The sequence below is a fragment of the Scyliorhinus canicula genome, chromosome 5, assembly GCF_902713615.1.
Source record: "Scyliorhinus canicula chromosome 5, sScyCan1.1, whole genome shotgun sequence".
Classification (NCBI taxonomy): Eukaryota; Metazoa; Chordata; class Chondrichthyes; order Carcharhiniformes; family Scyliorhinidae; genus Scyliorhinus; species Scyliorhinus canicula.
This window is the reverse complement of record NC_052150.1, coordinates 143,211,628-143,231,997: the sequence shown is the minus strand read 5'-3', so window position 1 is coordinate 143,231,997 and position 20,370 is coordinate 143,211,628. Positions and strand designations below refer to the sequence as shown.

Sequence of the window (20,370 nt, the reverse complement as noted above, 5' to 3'; positions counted from 1 at the left end):
GAGTGAATCTCTCCGTAGGGTGAATGCTATATCATCCTCCATTAAGTATGATTCAGCTCAAGGTAGTGTTCTGAGCACGTCTTATCAAGTCTAGAATGAGTTGTTTTTTTGAAGGGGTTGAGGATAGGTGTGAGTGGTGTTCAAGGGGGGGCTGCGAAACATATGCATATGTTCTGGTCCTGCCCAAAGTTGGTGGGTTTTGTGAGGCCTTTTTTTAAACACTATATCTGCAATTTTAAATGTGGATTTGGAACCCTGTCTGTTAGTGGCAATATTTGGGGTGTCAGACCAGCCGGAACTGAGGACAGGGTTTGGTGGTGCTTTGCCTTTTGCCTCATTGCTGGCTCGGCAATAGATCCTGCTGACCTGGAGACCAGCAGCACCGTCCAGTGCCACAGCACGGCTGGGTGACTTGATGGAGCTTTCACATCTCGAGATGGCTATGTTCATGATGAGAGGAGCAGTTGATGGACGTATGACAGAAGGCGTCCATTTATATTGCATTTCAAGGATCTGGTCGCTGTTATTAGGGAGGGGGAATTCTATTGGGAATGTGGGGTTATGACTGGGGAGGTTTTACTTTTTGTTTGTTATAGTTTGTGGTTTGATTACTTGTATATTTTGTATAAAATGTTAGCCTAATAAAAATATTTTCAAAACAAAATGTTAATACTCTCCAGCTGCAAACATTTTTTAATTTATAAAAATGATGTTATTTTCTTTTGTGAACTAGGTTTAATTAATTCATAAATGTTGTTTGTTACCCTGCACCAATTTACTGAAATTAACTGAGGAACCCATTGGCAGAAAAACATGATTTGTGGCTGTTGAATTGTTCAGTGAAAGGTGAAAGATTATAATGAAAAATTAATCCTGTTCATATTCCTCTTGATTTTACATGAAAAAATCACTAAATGGCGCTGCAGTGTGAAACAATTTCTGATTGCTTATGTATTTTAGCAGTTTGTAATGATATTATAGTTAAATAATTCATTCGATGAAAGCAGCTCCCTGGCTCATTGTCTGCTGGTATTTCATCCTGAGCTGTTTCTCTTTTTTTTATAAATTTAGAGTACCCAATTATTTTTTTCCAATTAACGGGCAATTTAGAGTGTCCAATCTACCTACCCTGCGCATCTTTGGGTTGTGGGGGTGAAACCCACGCAGACACTGGGAGAATGTGCAAACTCCACACGGACAGTCACCCGGAGTCAGGATTCGAACCCAGGTCCTCAGCACCGTGAGGCAGCAGTGCTTGCCACTGTGCTGTCCCCTGAGCGGTTTCTCTTGACAGTTTTGTCAGTGGTGGTTTGCCATTGCCTTCCACTCTCTGGCACAGGGTGAGCAGGTCCCATGTCTACCTCAGTTGGAATAAGAATTTAATCTCCGCAGTTGGTGTTCTTCTAAACCTCACTTTGGCATTTAGCCAACTAAGATAAGCAGCAGCCCCCCCCCCCCCCCCCCCCCCCCTCCCCCCCCCCATTGATTGATAGTGGACATAAGATTTGAGTCCATGATCACCTGAAAACATATTAAATCACACTATTTTACATGTAAACATGTGAATTTTCCAGAACATAAATACTCCAATCCACCTGAAGGGCAGCCCGTTTCTTCAGTGTTTGATGTGCAACTCTTGAGGGAGGTGCAAAAACAAGGTTGGCACTCAGGTTAAAAATTGACTGGAGGGCTGTCAACATCCAGATTTGGTCAACATGGCCCCCAAGAGGTAAAAATGTAGACAAGAGCCTTAGGTTGTCAGAATCTGTTTTACTTCACCCCTCTTTTCCCCCTGCCCTCCCCGGTACTAAATCGGTACTAAAAGTGGTTCAGGCCCTTAAATTGCAACATTGACCAGGTACCACATGAAAATTGTCAGCATTGTGCCTGAAAGTCTTCCATATGCAAAATGAATCCCCTGCCCTGATTCGCAACAGTTGGGCACAAACCGCTCTACAGATAATCAAACTTCTGCTTTCGGTGTTAACAGGCAGAACCCGGGTGTTTGTGCAGTGAGGACTGGACAGAAAAGTCAATAATTTGGCACAATTACTGCCTACAGCAACAGTATTGACATTCTTCAGACAATAAATATGTCTTTACAGGATGGAATTTATTAAGAGATATAATACAGGATTAGCTTATTTGAATGGTTTTGTGCACCCTGAGCATGTTGATCATGATGTACCATGAGCATCAGGTCTGAAATTGCAGAGCACATGAACAAGGGGAAATTGGACAGAGATGTCAGTATTTTATTCTAATGTAGGTTTCAATTTCAGCATCTGGTTCCAATATTCGTAGGTGACTTAATAGTCTTGTTCATAGACTTCTGGTCACAGACATAGGGTGCACTTACAGAGTAATACTGAGGGAGTGCTGTATTATTGCAGATGCTGTCTTACGGATGAGACATAAGTTTTCTGTAGTGCCCTGTCCAACATTTATCCCTCAACTAATACTGTTTATATTAAAAAGTTGTGCATTTGAAAGAGGCCGACGTCTTGGCCTTTGCCTCTCTGGTAGCCTGGAGACGGATCTTGTTAATGTGGAGGGACTCAAAGCCTCCCGGGTGTAGAGACCTGGGTTAGTGACATGGCTGGGTTTCTCAGTTTCTAGAAAATAAAGTTTGCCTTAATGTCAATGTTAGGATTCTCCCAGAGGTGGCAGCCGTTCGTCAACTTTCTTGGGGAAAATTAAAATGTCAGCAGATGCAGTATTCCAAAGGGGGGAAAGAGCGGATTGTTGTTGTATGGTTGATGTGTGTGAAGATTGGGCTGGAGGGGGAAATGTTTATTTTACCATGTTGATGTCAGTGTTTATGTTACTGTGATAAATAAATTTCAAATACCTTAATAAAATATTATTTGAAAAAAAGTTGTGCTTGGTTTAAAGTTGCATTTGGTTTAAAGTCACATTTTCAGCTTTGAAGCAAGCGCTGCGATCCATTATTGTTCAGTGTGCCCTGCACTATAAATCAACAGACCTGGCAACAAGAGAACAGGCCTGTCTCAAAACGCCACTTCCATTATGGTGGTTCTGTGATATGTAAATGATAAAAAATGCTGTTCCCTGGCCTGGTACCCAACTTTACACTACACTGGACATCCATGTATGTAGCAATTGATTATGACTTGTGGTCGTTCTACATTAATGTTAAACAACTGGTGTAGAGCAATAAAATAGCAGTCATTTTGGTATTTTTCCTTTCCTTTTAAAGAGTGCATCTGGCTTGCAGCAACCAGCAGTGCCTGTTTTTTTCCCTGCACCTCAAACATGTTTGAATGAAGCAGTGACAAAACTAAAATATACATTACGATCAGAAAATGATAATTTCTCATATGAGTTGGTGTAGGAGGGAGTTGAGCATATTAGGGATTTGTTCGTGGAAGGGAGGTTCAAGGGGGTTGGAGTTTTGGTGGCTATACCAACTCCTGAGGGGAAATGAATTCCGGTACATGCAGTAGCATGAATTTATGTGAAAAGAGCTCTCTTCGTTTCCTCCTCTGCTGAGGCATGCCTTACTAGATAGGTTGTTATCATATGATGAGGGGGGGGGGGGGGGAATTGCAAATATTCAAGGGTGGTTACTAGAAATGGAGAAAGCGTCATTAGAAGAAATAAGGTAGAAGTGGGAGGAGGAGCTGGGAGTGGAACTGGGAGGAGTGGCCTGGAGTGAAATATTGTATCAGGTGAATTCGACTTCCGCCTGTGCCAGGATGAGCCTGATAGTTTAAGGCGGTCCACAGGGCTCATATGACATGAGCTCGGGTGAATAGATTCTTCGCTGAGGTGGGAAATAGGTGCAAGAGGTTTCCTAAGTGGGCTGGCGAATCAAGAATATATATTTTGGGCCAACCCGAAACTAGTAGAATTTTGGATATCGATCTTTTGAGACACTTTCAGAGATCGTGGGGGTTATACCGTGCTCATTAGTGGCGATATTTAGGATATCGGAGTTGCTGGATGGGAGGGGGCTGATGTTGTGGCTTTCACCTCTCTGTGGCAAATTCTGCTTGGGTGGAGGTTGGCGTTGCCACATAAGACGGCGGCATGTCTGGCGGATATGGCGGAATTCCTGCCATTGGTTGCTCTTGCTCTTAGTGGGTCAGAGGAGATTTCACATGAATTGGAGGCTGTTCATATGTGTTCAAAGATTTGTTTGTTGCTGGTGAGTGGGGGGAGGGGGAGACAAGCAAGGACATGGGGGAGTGTGGGGGTGGAAGGGGGGATTTTTGTGTTTTTGGGGGAGGATCAAGTTAGGTTTAAAAATGACAAACAGTTTGTACTTTGGCTGTGTTTTCTGGATGGTTGTGAAATTTTTTTTTGTGTTTGGAATAAAATATGTTTATATAAAAAAAAAAGAAAATGATCATTTCAGCTGAGGGAAAAACTCTAGTGTAAGTTCACCCATACATTTGCAATTCACAGTATTAAAAATGACGTTGCCCAAATCAAATTAATTTGCTTTCAAGTGCCTGGAATGCAGTGGTACAATCAATAAATGTTGCATATGTTCAGCTAAATTTTAAGAATTTAAAAACTGAATAAAATCACAAAGGTTGTGTTGCAATAGTTGGAGCATCTGCTGAACTTGAGCAACAGTGACTGATACAAAACAGATTGTGGTTCAACCTGTTCCAGGAAATGAGTCTATCTGAAAGATTCCCCAGCCTGCGAAAGCGCTAGTCATTTTAAATTAGCTTGGATCTGAAGCAGTTTCTGCATCCTAGTCTGGAGGGGGAATAAACAAATACTTTACTTGGTAAAACTTTACAAATTGATTTAGATGAGGGAACTATGGTATTATCATAACTATCAGCATTACAATGTAATACCATGAGTAGCCAATAGAGGAAGCTGCAGATACTACTATATAAAGCAGTGATGCTATACCTTAAGGGAGGAGTGTATGCAGGAGACAGCTAGTGAAGGTCATAAGAGCAGTTATGTGAAAGGTTAGATTATACTTTATACCAATACTGAGACTGGCAGTAGATGAGTTAGATGTTATTGATCAATTCTGCATTGTAAATGGTCTAAGTGTTGAAACACAGTTTAGTAGTGTAAATAAAATCCTAGCTTTGTTTAAGTAAAAGCTATAATGTGGTCTTTGTGGAACACTACGTCAACCATCCTAAATACGCAAAACAAAGAACACCACTGGAACCAAATATAATATCTCCAGATTTGCAGATGTCACAAAACTGGGTGGAAGGATGAAAAAAAATGAAAATCGCTTATTGTCACGAGTAGGCTTCAATGAAGTTACTGTGAAAAGCCCCTAGTCGCCACATTCCGGCGCCTGTCCGGGGAGGCTGGTACGGGAATCGAACCGTGCTGCTGGCCTGCTTGGTCTGCTTTAAAAGCCAGCGATTTAGCCTGGTGAGCTAAACCAGCCCAGATGAGCTGTGAGGAGGATGCAGAGATGCTTCAGTGTGATTTGGGCAATCTGAATGAGTGAGTGGGCAAATGCATGGCAGATGCAGTATAATGTGGATGAATATGAGGTTATCCACTTTGGTATTATTCAGATTATTATCTGAATGGATATAAATTAAAAGAGGGGAATGTGCAGCAAGACCTGGGTGTCCTTGTACACCAATTGCTGAAGGTAAGCATGCACGTGCAGCAAGCAGCAAAGAAGGTAAATGGTAAGTTCGCCTTCATAGCAAGAAGATTCAATTACATTTGCAGGGATGTCTTGCTGCAATTACACAGGGCCTTGGTAAGACCTGGAATACTGTATGCAGTTTTCATCTCCTTATCCGAGAATTGATGTTCTTACTATAGAGGGAGTGCAGCGAAGGTTTACCAGACTGATTCCAGGGATGGCGGACCTGACATACAAGAAGAGATTGAGTTGGTTAGGATTGTATTCGCTGGGGTTCAGAAGAATGAGGGGGATCTCATAGAAACGTATTAAATTCTAACAGGATGAGACAGGGTAGATGCAGGAAGTATGTTCCCAATGGTGAGGGAATCCCGAATCAAGGGCCACAGTCTGAGGATACGTGGTAGACCATTTAGGACTGAGATGAGGAGAAGGTTCTTCACCCAGAGGGTGATAAGCCTGTGAAATTCTCTACCACAGAAAGTAGTTGAGGCCAAAACATTGTATGTTTTCAAGAAGGAGTTAGTTATAACTCTAGGGGCGAAAGAGATCAAAGATTATTGGGGGGGGGGGGGGCAGACTATTGAGTTGGATGATCAGACATGATCATAATGAATGTTGGAACAGGTTAGAAGGGCCAAATGGCCTATCCCTACTCCTACTTTCTATGTTTCTGTCTGTTTTATCTGATTCTCATACAAGCCTGAACCAGACCGCCCTATTGGGTTTATTATAAACTTTAAAGCTGTACTTGATCTCTAAATTACCCGGTAGTGATATATGTGCGGCTGATTTCCCAGAGTGGTTTGGCAGAACAGCCCACATGACTTCCCTTGAATTTTACCTGTGAAGATTTGTCTAACTTTCTGCAACATCTTCCCTTGGGGTACAACTAAGAAGAGCTGCTTGGAGAATCATAAGTTCCAGCCCTACGTTTGAATGCCATTCAGTGGTACATATTCTTACTGCAACAGCAATATTGTGCTTCAAGCTATTTAATGATTCATATGGATGTCAGCATTACATAGCAAGCTGCAATTGCCATCAGAATAACCTTTCATATCTGTCATGTGACCTGTTTTATCTGATTGCATGCAACTCAAATATGTTAACTTACAACTAGGATGACATATTAATCTATCTTTGTTGGAATTTAAAGATCCCGTGGCAGTATTTGAAGATCTCCCAGTGTCCCAGGCAATTTTATCTCAGCAGACTTCACTCAAGAAAAACAGATCTAGTCATTATCTCATTGCCGTTTGTGGGAACGTGGCATGTTTAAATTGGCTGCCATGTTTCCCTCCAATACAAAAATGACTACATTTAAATGCTTTTTGGCTATAAATGAATTGGGGCATTCTGATATTGTGAAAGGCACTATATAAGTAAAAAATACCAAACATTCGAGGATTTCATTTATTTAGTTACTCTGTGCTGTGATAGAATGTACATTTTGTCTGTGCTGAATGTTTAACTTGTATCGCCATACCAGTACAAAAAGTCTACAAGGTACTATTGTGGCTTTCTGTGATCTGGGTCTGCAAATCCAGGACAATACTGTGCTAAAGTAGCTGGAGGTCAATTAATATGCATGGGATAGTGGTGTCTGTAAAACAGCACCAGTGGAGAGGCAGTCGGGAGATTGAAAGCCGCGCCAGTAGAGAGGCAGTCGGGAGATTGAAAACTGTGCCAGTGGAGAGATAGACGGAATATTGAAAACCGTGGAGAGGCAGTCGGGAGATTGAAAACCATGCCAGTGGAGGGGCAGTCGGGAGATTGAAAACCGCGCCAGTAGAGAGGCAGTCGGGAGATTGAAAACTGTGCCAGTGGAGAGATAGACGGAATATTGAAAACCGTGGAGAGGCAGTCGGGAGATTGAAAACCATGCCAGTGGAGGGGCAGTCGGGCGATTGAAAACCACGCCAGTAGAGAGACAGTCGGGCGATTGAAAACCGCGCCAGTGGAGAGGCAGTCGGGAAATTAGAGATAGTATTAGATCTAAGGAAGAGGCATACAAATTGACCAGAAAAAACAGCAGATCTAGTCATTGGAATATTGGGAACAATTTAGGATTGGGAACAATTTAGAATTCAGCAAAGGACAAAGGAATTGATTAAGAAGGGGAAAATAGAGTTTGAGAGTACGCTTGTGGGGACCATAAAAATTGACTTTAAAAGCTTCTATAGGTATATGAAGAGAAAGGATTGGTGAAGACAACTGTAGGTCCCTTAAAAGTCAGAAACAGGGGAATTTATAATGGGGAACAAAGAAATGGCTGACCAGCTCAATACATATTGTGGTCTTATCAAAGGAGGATGTAAATAAAGTATCAGAAATGTTGGATATCTGGTTTAGTGAGAGGGAGGAACTGAAACCAGTATTAGTAGAGAAATGGTGTTGGGGAAATTGATTGGGATTGAAGGCCAATAAATCTCAGCGGCCTGATAATCTACATCCCAAAGTACTTCAGGAAGTGGCCATAAATAGTGGATGCATTGATCGTCATCTTCCAAGATTCTTGGAACAGTTCCTACAGATTGGAGGGTAGCTTCCCGTACCAGCCTCACCGGACAGGCGCCGGAATGTGGCGACTAGGGGCTTTTCACAGTAACTTCATTGAAGCCTACTCGTGACAATAAGCGATTTTCATTTTTTCTAATGTAACCCCATTATTTAAAAAGGGAGGTAGAGAGAAAACAAAGAATTATAGACCAGTCATCCTGATCTTGGTAGCGGGGAAAATTCTGACGTCCTTTGTAAAAGATTTGATAGCAGAGCACTTGGAAATCAGTGGCAGGATTGGTCAGCATCAGCATGGATTTACAAAAGGGAAATCGTGGGCAGAATACTCCGACCCTCCGCGGCGATTCTCCGGCCCGCGATGGACCGAAGTCCCGCCGCTGTCAGGCCTCTCCCGCCAACGTGGTTTAAACCACCTCTGGTGCCGGCGGAAGCAGGCGGCGTGAGCAGGCCCCGGGGTCCTGGGGGGGGCACGGGGCGATCGGATCCCGGGGGGTGCCCCCACGGTGGCCTGGCCCGCGATCGGGGCCCACCGATCGGCAGGCGGGCCTGTGCCGTGGGGGCACTCTTTTTCTTCCGCCGCCGCCACGGCCTCCACCATGGCGGAGGCGGAAGAGACCCCCTCCACCGCGCATGCGCCAGTGGTGACATCAGCAGCCGCTCCGGCGCATGTGCGGACCCATGCCGACCGGCGAGGGCCTTTTGGCCAGCCCCGACGCCAGTCGGCGTGGTGCCAAAGGCCGTTGGCGCCAGTTGGCGGAGCGGGAGCTACCCCGGCGCGGGCCTAGCCCCGAAAGGTGCGGAGAATTCCGCACATTTGGGGAGACCCGACGCCGGAGTGGTTGGCGCCACTCCGCTATGCCGGGACCCCCCGCCCCACTGGGTAGGGGAGAATACCGCCCCATGTTTGATAAATTTACGGGAATTCTTCTAGGGTGTAACTAGTAGAATTGATGAGGTGCGGCAAGTGAAAGTGGTTTATTTGGACTTTCAGAAGGCTTTTGACCAGTCCTACGTAAGAGATTAGCATGCAAAATTAAAGTGCATGAAATTAGGGTAGTGTAGGGTAGGATCACTGGCTTGCAGACAGGAAACGAAGAATAGGAATAAATAAGTCTTTTTCCAACTGGCAGGCAGTGACTAGTGGTGTACTTCAGGGATCAGTGCTACAACTCCATCCATTCATAATGTATATTAATGATTTAGATGAGGGAACTAAGTGTAATATCTCCAAATTTGCAGAGAACACAAAGCTATGAGGGAGCGGATGTGAGCTGTGAGGCAGATGCAGCGATGCTTCAGTGTCATTTGGACAAGCTGAGTTAGTGGGCAAATGCATGGCAGATGCAGTATAATGTGGATAATTGTATGGTTATCGACTTTGGTTGGAAGGCAGATTATTATCTGAATGGCTATAGATTGGGAAAGGGGAATGTGTAATGAGACGTGGGTGTCCTTGTACACCAGTCATTGAAAGTAAACATGCAGATGCAGCAGGCGGTAAAAGAGGCAAATTGTATGATGGTCTTCATTGTGAGAGGATCCGCGCATAGGAGCTGGGATGTCTTGCTGCTGTTATACAGGGTCTTGGTGAGATTATAGAAATGTATAAAGTTCCATCAGGACTAGACAGGATAGATGGAGGAAGGATGTTCCCAATGGCAGGGGAGTCCAGAACAAGGGGTCACATTCTCAGGATATGGGGTAAACCATAAGAACAGAGATGATCAGAAATTTCTTCACCCATAGAGTGGTGAACCTGTGGAATTCTCTACTAGAGAAATAAGTTGTGGTAAAAACATTATATGTTTTCAATAAAAAATTAGATATAGCTCGAGGGGTGAAATGGACCAAAGGTGGCACGGTGGTTAGCACTGCTACCTCACAGTGCCAGGGACCCAGATTCAATTCCAGTCTTGGGTCACTGTCTGTGGAGTTTGTACATTCTCCCGTGTCCGCTTCGGTTTCCTCCGACAGTCCAAAGATGTGCAGGTTAGGTGGATTGGCAATGTTAAATTGGCCCCTTAGTGTCCAAAAGGTTAGGTGGGGGTTGTGGGGATAGGGTGAGTGCATTGGCCTAGAGAGGGTGCTCTTTCAAAGGATTGGTGCAGACTCAATGGGCCGAATGGCCTCCTTCTGCACTGTAGTTATTCTGTGATATAGGGGTGAAAGTGGGAGCAGGTTACTGATTTGTATGATCAGCCATGATATTGAATGGTGGAGCAGGCTCGAAGGTCCGATTGGCCTACTCCGAGTCCTATTTTCTATATTTCTATGTATGTTTGTCCAAAGAATGTTGGAGGGAGGGAGTCTAGCCTTCCCTCCTCTTATGACTATTAGAAACATCACAGCTCAAGTCAGCATTTTTTGAAATGTTTCCAGCTTTGTTTAAGATACTTGCTCCCTATGTTGCTGCTACACTAGGAAACTGCAATTACCCATTCAATTTTGATGTCAGCCTTGCCATTGTCAAAGACCGATGGTCCGCATAATGTAAAAATAAAGAGAAATGTCACTTCCAAAACAACCTCAAAGGGACTGAGTTCATATTTCTGTGAGTAAACATTTTTAAAAATAAATTGAGAGTACCCAATTTTTTTTTTCAAATTAAGGGGCAATGTAGCTTGTCCAATCCACCTACCCTGCACATCTTTTGTGTTGTGGGTGTGAGACTCATGCAAACACTGGGAGAATGTGCAAACTCCACAAGGACAGTGACCCGGGGCCGGGATCGAACCCGGATCTTCAGCGTCGTGAGACAGCAGTGCTAACCACTGTGCTGCCGTGCGGCCCTTTCCGTGAGTAAACATAGTAGGCCTTTAAAGTTAAGGATTACTCATGATTACAGAAATGAATTCAAGCCACTTTGCAGCAGGGCAAAGAATCAAATCCATCCTCGAGGCGAATCACAGAATAATACAGTGCAGAAGACGCCATTCGGCCCATTGAGTGCATCGATGCATGAAAGACACCTGACTTTCTCACCTAATCCATTTGCCAGCACTTGGCCCACAGCCTTTACTGTTCTGACGTGCCAAATGCTCAGCCAGGTCCTTTTTAAAGGATGTGACGCAACCTGCCACTACCGCCCTTCCAAGCAGTGCATTCCAGACCATCACCACCCTTTGGGTAAAAAAGACTTTCTCTCAAGTCCCCCCTAAACCTCCTGCCACTCACCTTGAACTTGTGTCCTCCTGTAACCAACTCTTCAACTAAGGGGAAGTGTTGCTCCCTGAGGAACAGTTGCTCCCTATCACCCTGTCCATGCCCCTCATAATCTTATACACCTTGATCAGGTCCCTCCTCAATCTTCTCTGCTGCATTGAAAACAACCCAGGCCTATCTAATCTTGTTTCATAACTTAAATGTTCCATCCCAGGCGGTGGATCTCCTCTGCAACCCCTCCAGTGCAATCACATCCTTTTTATAATGTGGCGACCAGAATTGCACACAGTTCTCCAGCTTTGGCCTCACCAAAGTTCTATACAACTGCAACGTGAGCTCCCTGCTTTTGTAATCTATGTCTCGATTGATAAAAGCAAGTATCCCATATGCATTTTTCTCCACCCTATTAACCTGCCCTTCTGCCTTCAGAGATATATGGACAAACACTCCCAAGGTCCCTTTGTTCCTCAGAACTTCCGGCCATACTTCCTTGTCAAAATTACTCCTTCCTTGTATCAACCACACTTTTTATGGTTAAATTTCATCTGTTTCTTTTCTGCCCATTTCAACATCCCACCCACTGCTGCCTCATGGCGTCGAGGACCTGGGTTCGATCCCGGCCCCGGGTCACTGTCCGTGTGCAGTTTGCACATTCTCCCTGTGTCTGCATGGGTCTCGCCTCCCACAACCCAAAAAGGTATGCAGGGTAGGATGATTGGCCACACTAAATTGCCACTTAAATTTTAAAAAAAGAATTGGGTACTCTAAATTTAATTTTAAAATTTTATATGACCATCCCATTTTATATCGTCCTTTTAACCCAAGGCACTCAACCTCATTGTTAACCACCTGGCTGATCTTTGTATCATCCACAAACTTACTGATCCTACCCCCTATTTAATATGTCTTTATATAAATGACAAACAACATACCCTCTTACGGACTGACCTCATTAACACTACACCCCTGTATGCTTCATCCGATGCAGGTGCTTATGTAGTTACATTGTGTACTTTGTGATGCCCTATTATGTATTTTCTTTTATTTCCTTTTTTGTTCATATACTTATTAAAAATAAATTTAGAGTTCCCAATTATTTTTTCCAATTAAGGAGCAATTTAGAGTGGCCAATCTACCTACCCTGCGCATCTTTGGGTTGTGGGAGTGAAACCCACACAGACACGGGGAGAATGTGCAAACTCCATACAGACAGTGACCCAGGGCCGGGATTTGAACCCGGGTCCTCAGCGCCGTAGGCAGCAATGCTAACCACTGTGCCACCGTGTTTCCCTTTTCATATACTTAATGATCTGTTGAGCTGCTCACAGAAAAATACTTTTCACTGTACCTCGGTTCCCATGACAATAAACAAATCCAATCCAATCCAATCCAATAGGGGACCCAGCACAAATCGCTATGGTATGCCATGAGATACTGGCTTCCAGCCACTAAAATAACTCTGTCATCACCCTCTAACTCCTACAGCTCAGCCAATTTTGAATTCACCTTTATCAAGGTACCCTGTATCCTATGTGCATTTGCCTTCTTCAGAAGTCTCCTATGTGGGACCTTGCCAAAGGCTTTGCTGAAATCCATGTAAACTACATCAACTGCAGCAACCTCAACTACACACTTGGTCACGTTCTCAAACAAATACAATCAAATTTGTTAGGCATAAGCTCCCTCTGACAAAGCCAGGCTGACTATTCCTATTCAACCCTTACCTCTCCAGGTGGAGATAGATTCTCTCCTTCAGAATCTTCTCCAGTAGCTCCCTTCCTTCAGAATGTTCTCCAGAACATTTCCTACCACTGACGCGAGACCTGTAGTTCCCTGGCTTATCTCTACAACCTTTCTTAAATAGTGGAACCACATTAGCTGTTCTCCAGTCCTCTGGCACCACCCCCTTGGCTAGGAGGAATTAAAAATTTGGGTCAGAACTCCTGTAATCTCCTCCCTCGCTTCCCACAACATCCTGGAACGCAATTTATCCGGACCTGGAGATTTGTCCACTTTTAAGTCGTCTAACACCCCCAATACCTTGTCATTCCCTGAGACAATTTGCTCAAGAACCTCACAGTCCCCCTCCCTGAGTTCTATGTCCACCTCCTCATTTTCCTGGGTGAAGACAGATGTGAAGTATTTGTTCAAGACCCTACCAATGTCCTCTGGCTCCACTCACAGATTTTCCCCATGGTCCCTAATAGGCCCTACTTTTCCCTTGGTTATCCTCTTCCCACTTTTACCAGCCAGAGCTTTCTCATATACCCTCTTTGCTCTCCGAATTGCTTTCTTCAGCTCCACCCTGCACTTTCTATACTCCACTAATGCCTCCGTTGATTTACTTCTCTTGTACTTGCTAAAAGCCTCTCTTTTCCTTCTCACTCTCATTGTATCCTCAATATCTCTGGAATCCATGGTTCTTTGGGCTTGTTGCTCCTTCCTATTACCCGAGAGGGAACATGTTGGGTTTGCATCCTCCACATTTCTTTTTTGAATGCCCCCACCCACTGCTCTTCTGCAGATTTTCCCACTGCAGATTTTCCCACAAGTAACACTTTCCAGTCCACCTTGACCAGATCCTGCCTTATTTTAGTAAAATCCACTCTACCCCCAATCCAAAATCTTTTTTTGCAACTTGTCTATTTCTTTGTCCATAACAAACTTAAATTGTACCATGTTGTGGTTGCTATCACCAAAATGCTCCCCACCAACTCATTAACCAACTGTTCAGCTTTATTCCCCAGAATTAGGTCCAGCACTGCACCGTCCCTTATTGGACCCTCGACATAGTGAGCTAAAAAGTTCTCCTGTATACATTTTAAGAACTCCACACCATCTAAGCTCTTAACATGGTGACTATTAATGTTGAGAAAGTTGAAATCACCTCATATAATTACCCTATTATTTTTACAGACCTCTGCGAATTGCGCACATATTTGCTCCTCAATTACCCGTTGACTATCTGGGGGTCTATAATAAACAGCTAGCAGTGCGGGGGTGACATTTCCCATGGGTGGGGAGTGACCCACAAGTCACTTGGAGATTAGGTCACCCTTTCAAAGTGGCAACCCAATCTCTGAGTTCAGCTCCCCGGTGCTGAAAAAAATTCTAAGTGTGGTCTCAACCAGTGAAAAACTCCACAGACCCAAAAAAATGACTAAGTGTCATTGGATAGAGCCAACGGCTGAAACACCCGCCACAAATTAACTTAGAAATGTTTCCATCGAATTCCGTCCATCATTTCTCCTTGCTGCAGTAACTGACTCCTTAACTAATAATGCAATTCCTCTTACTCTTTTACTCCCGCCTCTGACTCGCCTTAAGATTCTATATCCGGGGATGTTGAGTTGCCAACTCCCTCAACCACATCTCTGAGATGGCTACCATATCACAATTGCATGTGCCCATCCTCGCCCTTAACTCATCCGTTTTACCTTTCATAATCCTGGCATTAAAGTAGACGCCATCCAGCCTTGTCTTACTCCCTTGACACTTACTACCGCTGTATTCCCTCTGACTTGGTTGCTTTTCTGTGTCCCTTTTTCTGCTAACAATCTGTGTCTCCTCCTCCTACCAAATTAGTTTAAACTCCTCCCACTTGGCTTTATTGATAGCTATAACTAAGATATTTGCGAATCTATTATTGATTTGGCTGCAGTTAGTGTTTGATCAACAAGAATCTTCAATTGCAGGAAAGCAGTCAGCATTTACTTTTGCATCCAGAGGGCTCTGTGTTTATGCTTCGTGTCAACCAGTGGTAAAGTTGGATAAGTGCTATGGCTCGGATACGTTATAAGAGGTGATGACGGAGTTTGGGATAGATTTTCAGCAAACAGTGGGCAGAGTTCCCCTGGCACTTGTCAGATATTACTGACGAGAAGCTCAACCAATTTTCAAGGTCACAATTTGGAGCTCTAATCTAGGGGTGGAGTAGGAATGAGGTAGAAATGTGAGGGGGGGGGGGGGGAGGGGGGAGAAAGGATGATGTTTTATCACAAAATACTTTTGAGATTCAATTCTCTTTATACTGTGACATCTGCCTTTTCCTGGTGGCTAGTCATGGTTGGTCTTTTTCATAAGGGATGGATTTCTGTATGGTTTCTCCCACCCGTTTACAGTAACTTACATGGAAAAGTAGAAGAAATCCTGGGGGGCAGGGGGAAAACTACTTTGACATCATTTACATCATTTTTATTCTCCTTTTTCACATTTTCTCCTAAATTTGCACCCACCAACAATAAACAATAATCAGTTTTGAATGCAATGTCAATCCCCATATCAGTAACAACAATCCCATCCTCCTGCCAAACCCCCTAACATTAGCCCACATGTTAACATAAACAAATAACAAAAAGGAATCAGGAATCTCCCATAGTCACCATTAACACATACAGTCCCCCTCCCCCCCCCCAACTCTCCAACCCTCCCCCCTAATGTACGATGTTATCCAATTCTCAAAAGTGCATAATGAATAATGCCCATGGATTGTAGAACCCCTCCATCCTTCCCCTCAATTCAAATTTGACCTTCTCAAGAGTCAAGAATTCAAGCAGGTCCCCCCACCATGCCAGGGCACAGGATTGAGGTTGATCTCCATCCCAACAGGATCTGCCTTTGGGCGATCAAAGAGATGAAGGCTACAACATTTGCCTCTGCACCCGTTTCCAACCCCGGCTGGTCCGACACCCCGAATAAGGCCTCCTGAGGACCTGGGTGCACCACTTTAAAGATTACCCTAAAAACCTCCTTCAGGTAATCCTCCAGGTTTGGACAGGGCCAAAACATATGGACATGGTTTTCTCCATACCCTCTCTCAACTCTTCTTCCCACTTTGCCTTCTTCCCATCCAGTGGTGCCTTCTCCCCTTCCAAAATAGCCCCCTTCTCCAGTCCCCCTGTCGTCAGTACCTCCTCCAGCAATGTGGACACCGGCTCTACCGGGAAGCTCTGTATCTCCTTTCTGGCAAAATCTCGAACCTGCATGTATCTTAAATATTTCCCACTGCCCCAGCCCATACTTCCCTCCCAACTCCTTCAATCCTGCAAACCGTCCCCCAAGAAACAAATCTTTTAGTATCTTAATTCCTCTTGCCTCCCATCTCTGAAAATTGCCATCCCACTTCCATGGCTCAAATCTATGGTTTCCCCCATTTCCCTTGACCCTGCCCCCAACCCCAAGTGCTGGCGAAACGGCCTCCAAATTCTCAACAAAACTATTACTACCAGACTCCCTGAGTATCTCCCCAGGGCGGTCGGGACTGGTGCTGGTGCTTGCGCCTTCAATCCCGACCCCCTACACAAACTCTCTTCCATTCTGACCCACTGGGAGTCAACCCCTCTGACCCAGCTCCACACCTTCTCCACATTCGCCGCCCAGTAATAATACATCAGGTTCGGAACACCCAAACCCCCTGCCTGCCTTCCTCTCTGTAGCAGCACCTTTCTAATTCTGGCCACCTTCCCTCCCATATGAACGCGGTAATCATCCCTCAATCTCTCCAAACAATTCCTTTGGCAGGAAAATCGAGAAGCATTGGAATATAAACAAAAATCGCGGCAACTCGTTCATTTTAACCGCTTGTACCTTACCCGCCAGTGACAGAGGGAGACCATCCCACCTTGCCAGATCAGCTTTCACCCTCCCCACCAAACTAGAAATGTTGTACCTACAGCAGCAACCCCCCACCGTATTTACACAGTTAATGCAGAGTTGCTACAGCTCTTCAGCCAAATTTGCAGTGGACCCATGGAAAACCCCTGTGGAATTTCAACTTCCTCCTTACCTTTGATTTGTACGTTTCCTGGTGTTTTACTTTGAATCCACCAGCAAAGTATGCACATGAATAAGACACTGAGTATACACCTACTGGTAAGTCACATGATGTGCTGTGCCATAAGGTCAGGTGTGTAAGGCACTGCATATTTAATTGCCATGGTTATTTCTTTAAATTCTGTCTAACTTTAAATAGAGCTTCAGGTGGTTGAGTTTAATGGTTGTTTATCAGCTTCAGGTGAGAAACGTACATATTCTCAATGATTTTAAATTTATCGCTCAGTGTGATATCTGCAATGTGGCATTTTCTCCTATTATTCCCACTCATCATTGTTATTTGTTTTATATTTGTTAACCTGCTCAAGCGATTCGTGGAATCTTCTGATAAGTCTTCTCTGATCCAATGATCTCTCCTGTAAAATATAACATTTCATACGGAATTGTGTGTTCACGCAGTAGGCTGCCGAGTTCAAAGTCCGCCTTGAGTTTGGCTGCCGAACTTTGGTTTAACATTCTACGCTGTGGAACTTTGGGAGGACTGAAAAAATTAAAGAACGATTCATTTGGCATAGTCTTCATAAGTGTTCTGCGAGTGCTTTGACCTTTGTGATCAGTTTGGTTTTGATTGTTCTCGTTGTTGCATTTTTGCCCTCCTTCCAGTCAATTTTGCAGCCTGTGCATGCTATGATTTGTGGTTCATTAAAGGATGATGAGAGCGGCTGCAAATCCAACTGATACCCTTTCGTGATCACCTTATTTGTGAAATATTCATTGCGCTCGAACTTCAGAGTGAAGCTCCATGGCTTCCAATATTTCGTCCATTGAACATTCACATCTTGCAGATGCTTTAATACGGGCTCGTCATGCTCCCACATCATGCCACTGAGCTCATACACTTTCTTGAAAACTGTTAAGCAGAATTACGGAATGCTCGCTGGCTGTTCCATCTCCTCGTCTGATTTATCGTCTTCCCCCTGAATTTCCGCTGAATCCTCAGAAAACGTGCACACTCTAATATCTTGTGAGGATCTGTAGCATTCAGCTGGCCAGCCATCTTCTGGGATGCATAGTCACTCAACTAAATTCAGGGATTCACATGCTTCTGCTCCTAGGATGGACTCAGGATTTGTGTTTACAATGGAGAATGGCACAATATGTCTTTTATTGTGCACCTACGCTTCTAGGACTCATTCCCCCATTGTCTCAAACTCATTTCCACTTTAATCAAGTAGCATCCGGGTTACAACAGTCGGCATCACCCGCAAACCATGTGGATCACTCAAGCTAAGGAGTTTTTCCTTCACTCCTGTGTCAAGTTTGTACTTCACCATCGTCTCATTTAACCGTACTTGAATGGTCCACCTGTTTTGATGGTATCAGCAGGGCTATGACTGTCATTGCAGTCGGTCACCAAAATGTCCGTCTTGCCCAGTGTCGGACTCACCGTGTCTGTGGCTGATATTGAATCCACGAAGAACAAGCCATCAAGGGTCATCTTATTAACCGCATTTATCAACCGCGACTGGTCGAGTGATCTACTGTGGGACACTTAAGAACGCACAGAGCACTGTTTCACCAAATGACCAACACGGCCACACCTGAAAAAAACTCTTTTAAAGTCCGGACATTTCCGTGGACCATCACGAGTGCCACACTTGAGGCACAAGATGGCAGAAGGGGTTTGTCGCCCAAAATGACCACCCGCATCGAGACCACTTTTGTTTGCTGTCTCGTGTCTGTGCGCTCAAGATGGTTGCCCACACTGAGACCACATTTCTTAATGACGTGTGTCACAGCACTAATGGCGCTGGCATCTTCCTCTGAGTTGGTGGCAAAATTAAGTGAGTGAACTGCACTGTTTTGTTGTGCAGGCACCTTGTTCGCAAGACACATTTCAATGTGACGGTCTGATTGAAGGCGTTCTTTCTGGGTACACGTACTAACTATATTACGTTCACATGCTTTGCCATCTTTCTTAGAACAATACCATTCGAAGTATCTTAATGCTGCATCACAGCTTTTGTTCTGCTTTTTGGCAAAGCAGGCAACGGTATTATATAGTTCTAATGCCCGAGGACCTACCGCCGCTACCAGCAATGCAGGAAACCTGTCTTTAGGCTGTGCCTACAGACCTAGGGCTAAAAGATAGAATCGGAATTGCTGTTTAAAGAAACACCAATTTTTTTGAACGTTACCCGTGAACCGGAGGTGGCGGGGTCCCTTATACCGTACAACTCGAACTCCATCCTTCTACTATGTTAAGTCTCCTCGGGTTGCAATTCACCAGATCAACCTGTCAGCCGAATGCCTAGTGACTGCCATCATTTTTAAATCTTCAGCACTCATGGCACCATGTTGGTTTGGTCTTCTATACCTTGCAAAGGAATCCACCAAACACCTTGACTTGTCCAAACCAGGATCTTTATTGAATCACGCCTGGGAAGATAGCAATCTGTTACAGACACGTTATCTTTGTACTCCTCTGGAACTACACTGAGCACGACTGTTCACCTGCATGTCTTACTACCATCTCCTACAACCTTCTGGTGATGGCTGAATGTGTCTCCCTTTATATGGGAGTCCCTGGTACATGACCACAGTCTTGAGGCAGCATGGGGTGTCTGCATCGCCACCTGCTGGTTGGAAGTCATACAACCTCCATCTATGATGTTGCTTATAGGCATATTACCACAATAAACGGTGAGAGATCTGGTTACACTTATGCAGAGAGTACCAAACTTAATTTATTGAGCAGATTTCCTTGCATTTGCAGCACACTATGGGTTGTTTCTTAGTTTTCTTTTCTCCAAGTTCAGTAAGTTGATCTAATTCTAGGATTCTCCTTGCCACACAGACTCCATTTTGGACCAGGATGATTTCTGAACCCTGAAAGCTATTTGATTCAGGACAGGAGCAGCCCAGAACTTAAATAAATACAGAAGTGTTAATCAGGTCTGGCAGCATTTATGGAGAGTGAACGGAATAAAGGTTTGTAAGTCAGATATGACGACACTTCAGCCCTAATCTTTTTCCCACAAGTTCTAAACCTTTTTCTAGATCAGTTTTAATCTCTTTCCATGTTCTGGTATTGACCGGATTAGCGGGGATTTAAGAACAGTAAGAAAAATCCCAGTTTAATGGAGCAAATGCTTTGTTGTTTAGAGAGGGGTCCCCAGGGCAGCACAGTGGCGCAGTGGATTGGCCCTGCTGCCTCACTGCGTTGAGGTCCCAGGTTCGATCCCGGCTCTGGGTCACTGTCCGTGTGGAGTTTGCACATTCTTCCCATGTTTGCGTTG

At 44.4% G+C, this 20,370-nt stretch overlaps 1 protein-coding gene across 3 annotated transcripts in view; it reads left to right on the top strand.

Moving 5' to 3' along the window:
* LOC119966307 (extensin-like) overlaps positions 1–20,370 on the top strand; it is a 47,841-nt gene that overhangs the window by 5,310 nt on the left and 22,161 nt on the right. Inside the window, exon 1 of one of the 3 annotated variants that reach the window (XM_038797784.1) lies at positions 20,026–20,062. The exons of the other annotated variants lie outside the window; for them this stretch is intronic. Within the exon in view, the coding sequence (XP_038653712.1) occupies positions 20,041–20,062 (22 nt within the window). The 5' untranslated portion in view covers positions 20,026–20,040. Of the gene's footprint in view, positions 1–20,025; positions 20,063–20,370 lie in introns of those variants that run through there. 3 annotated transcript variants of the gene reach the window in all.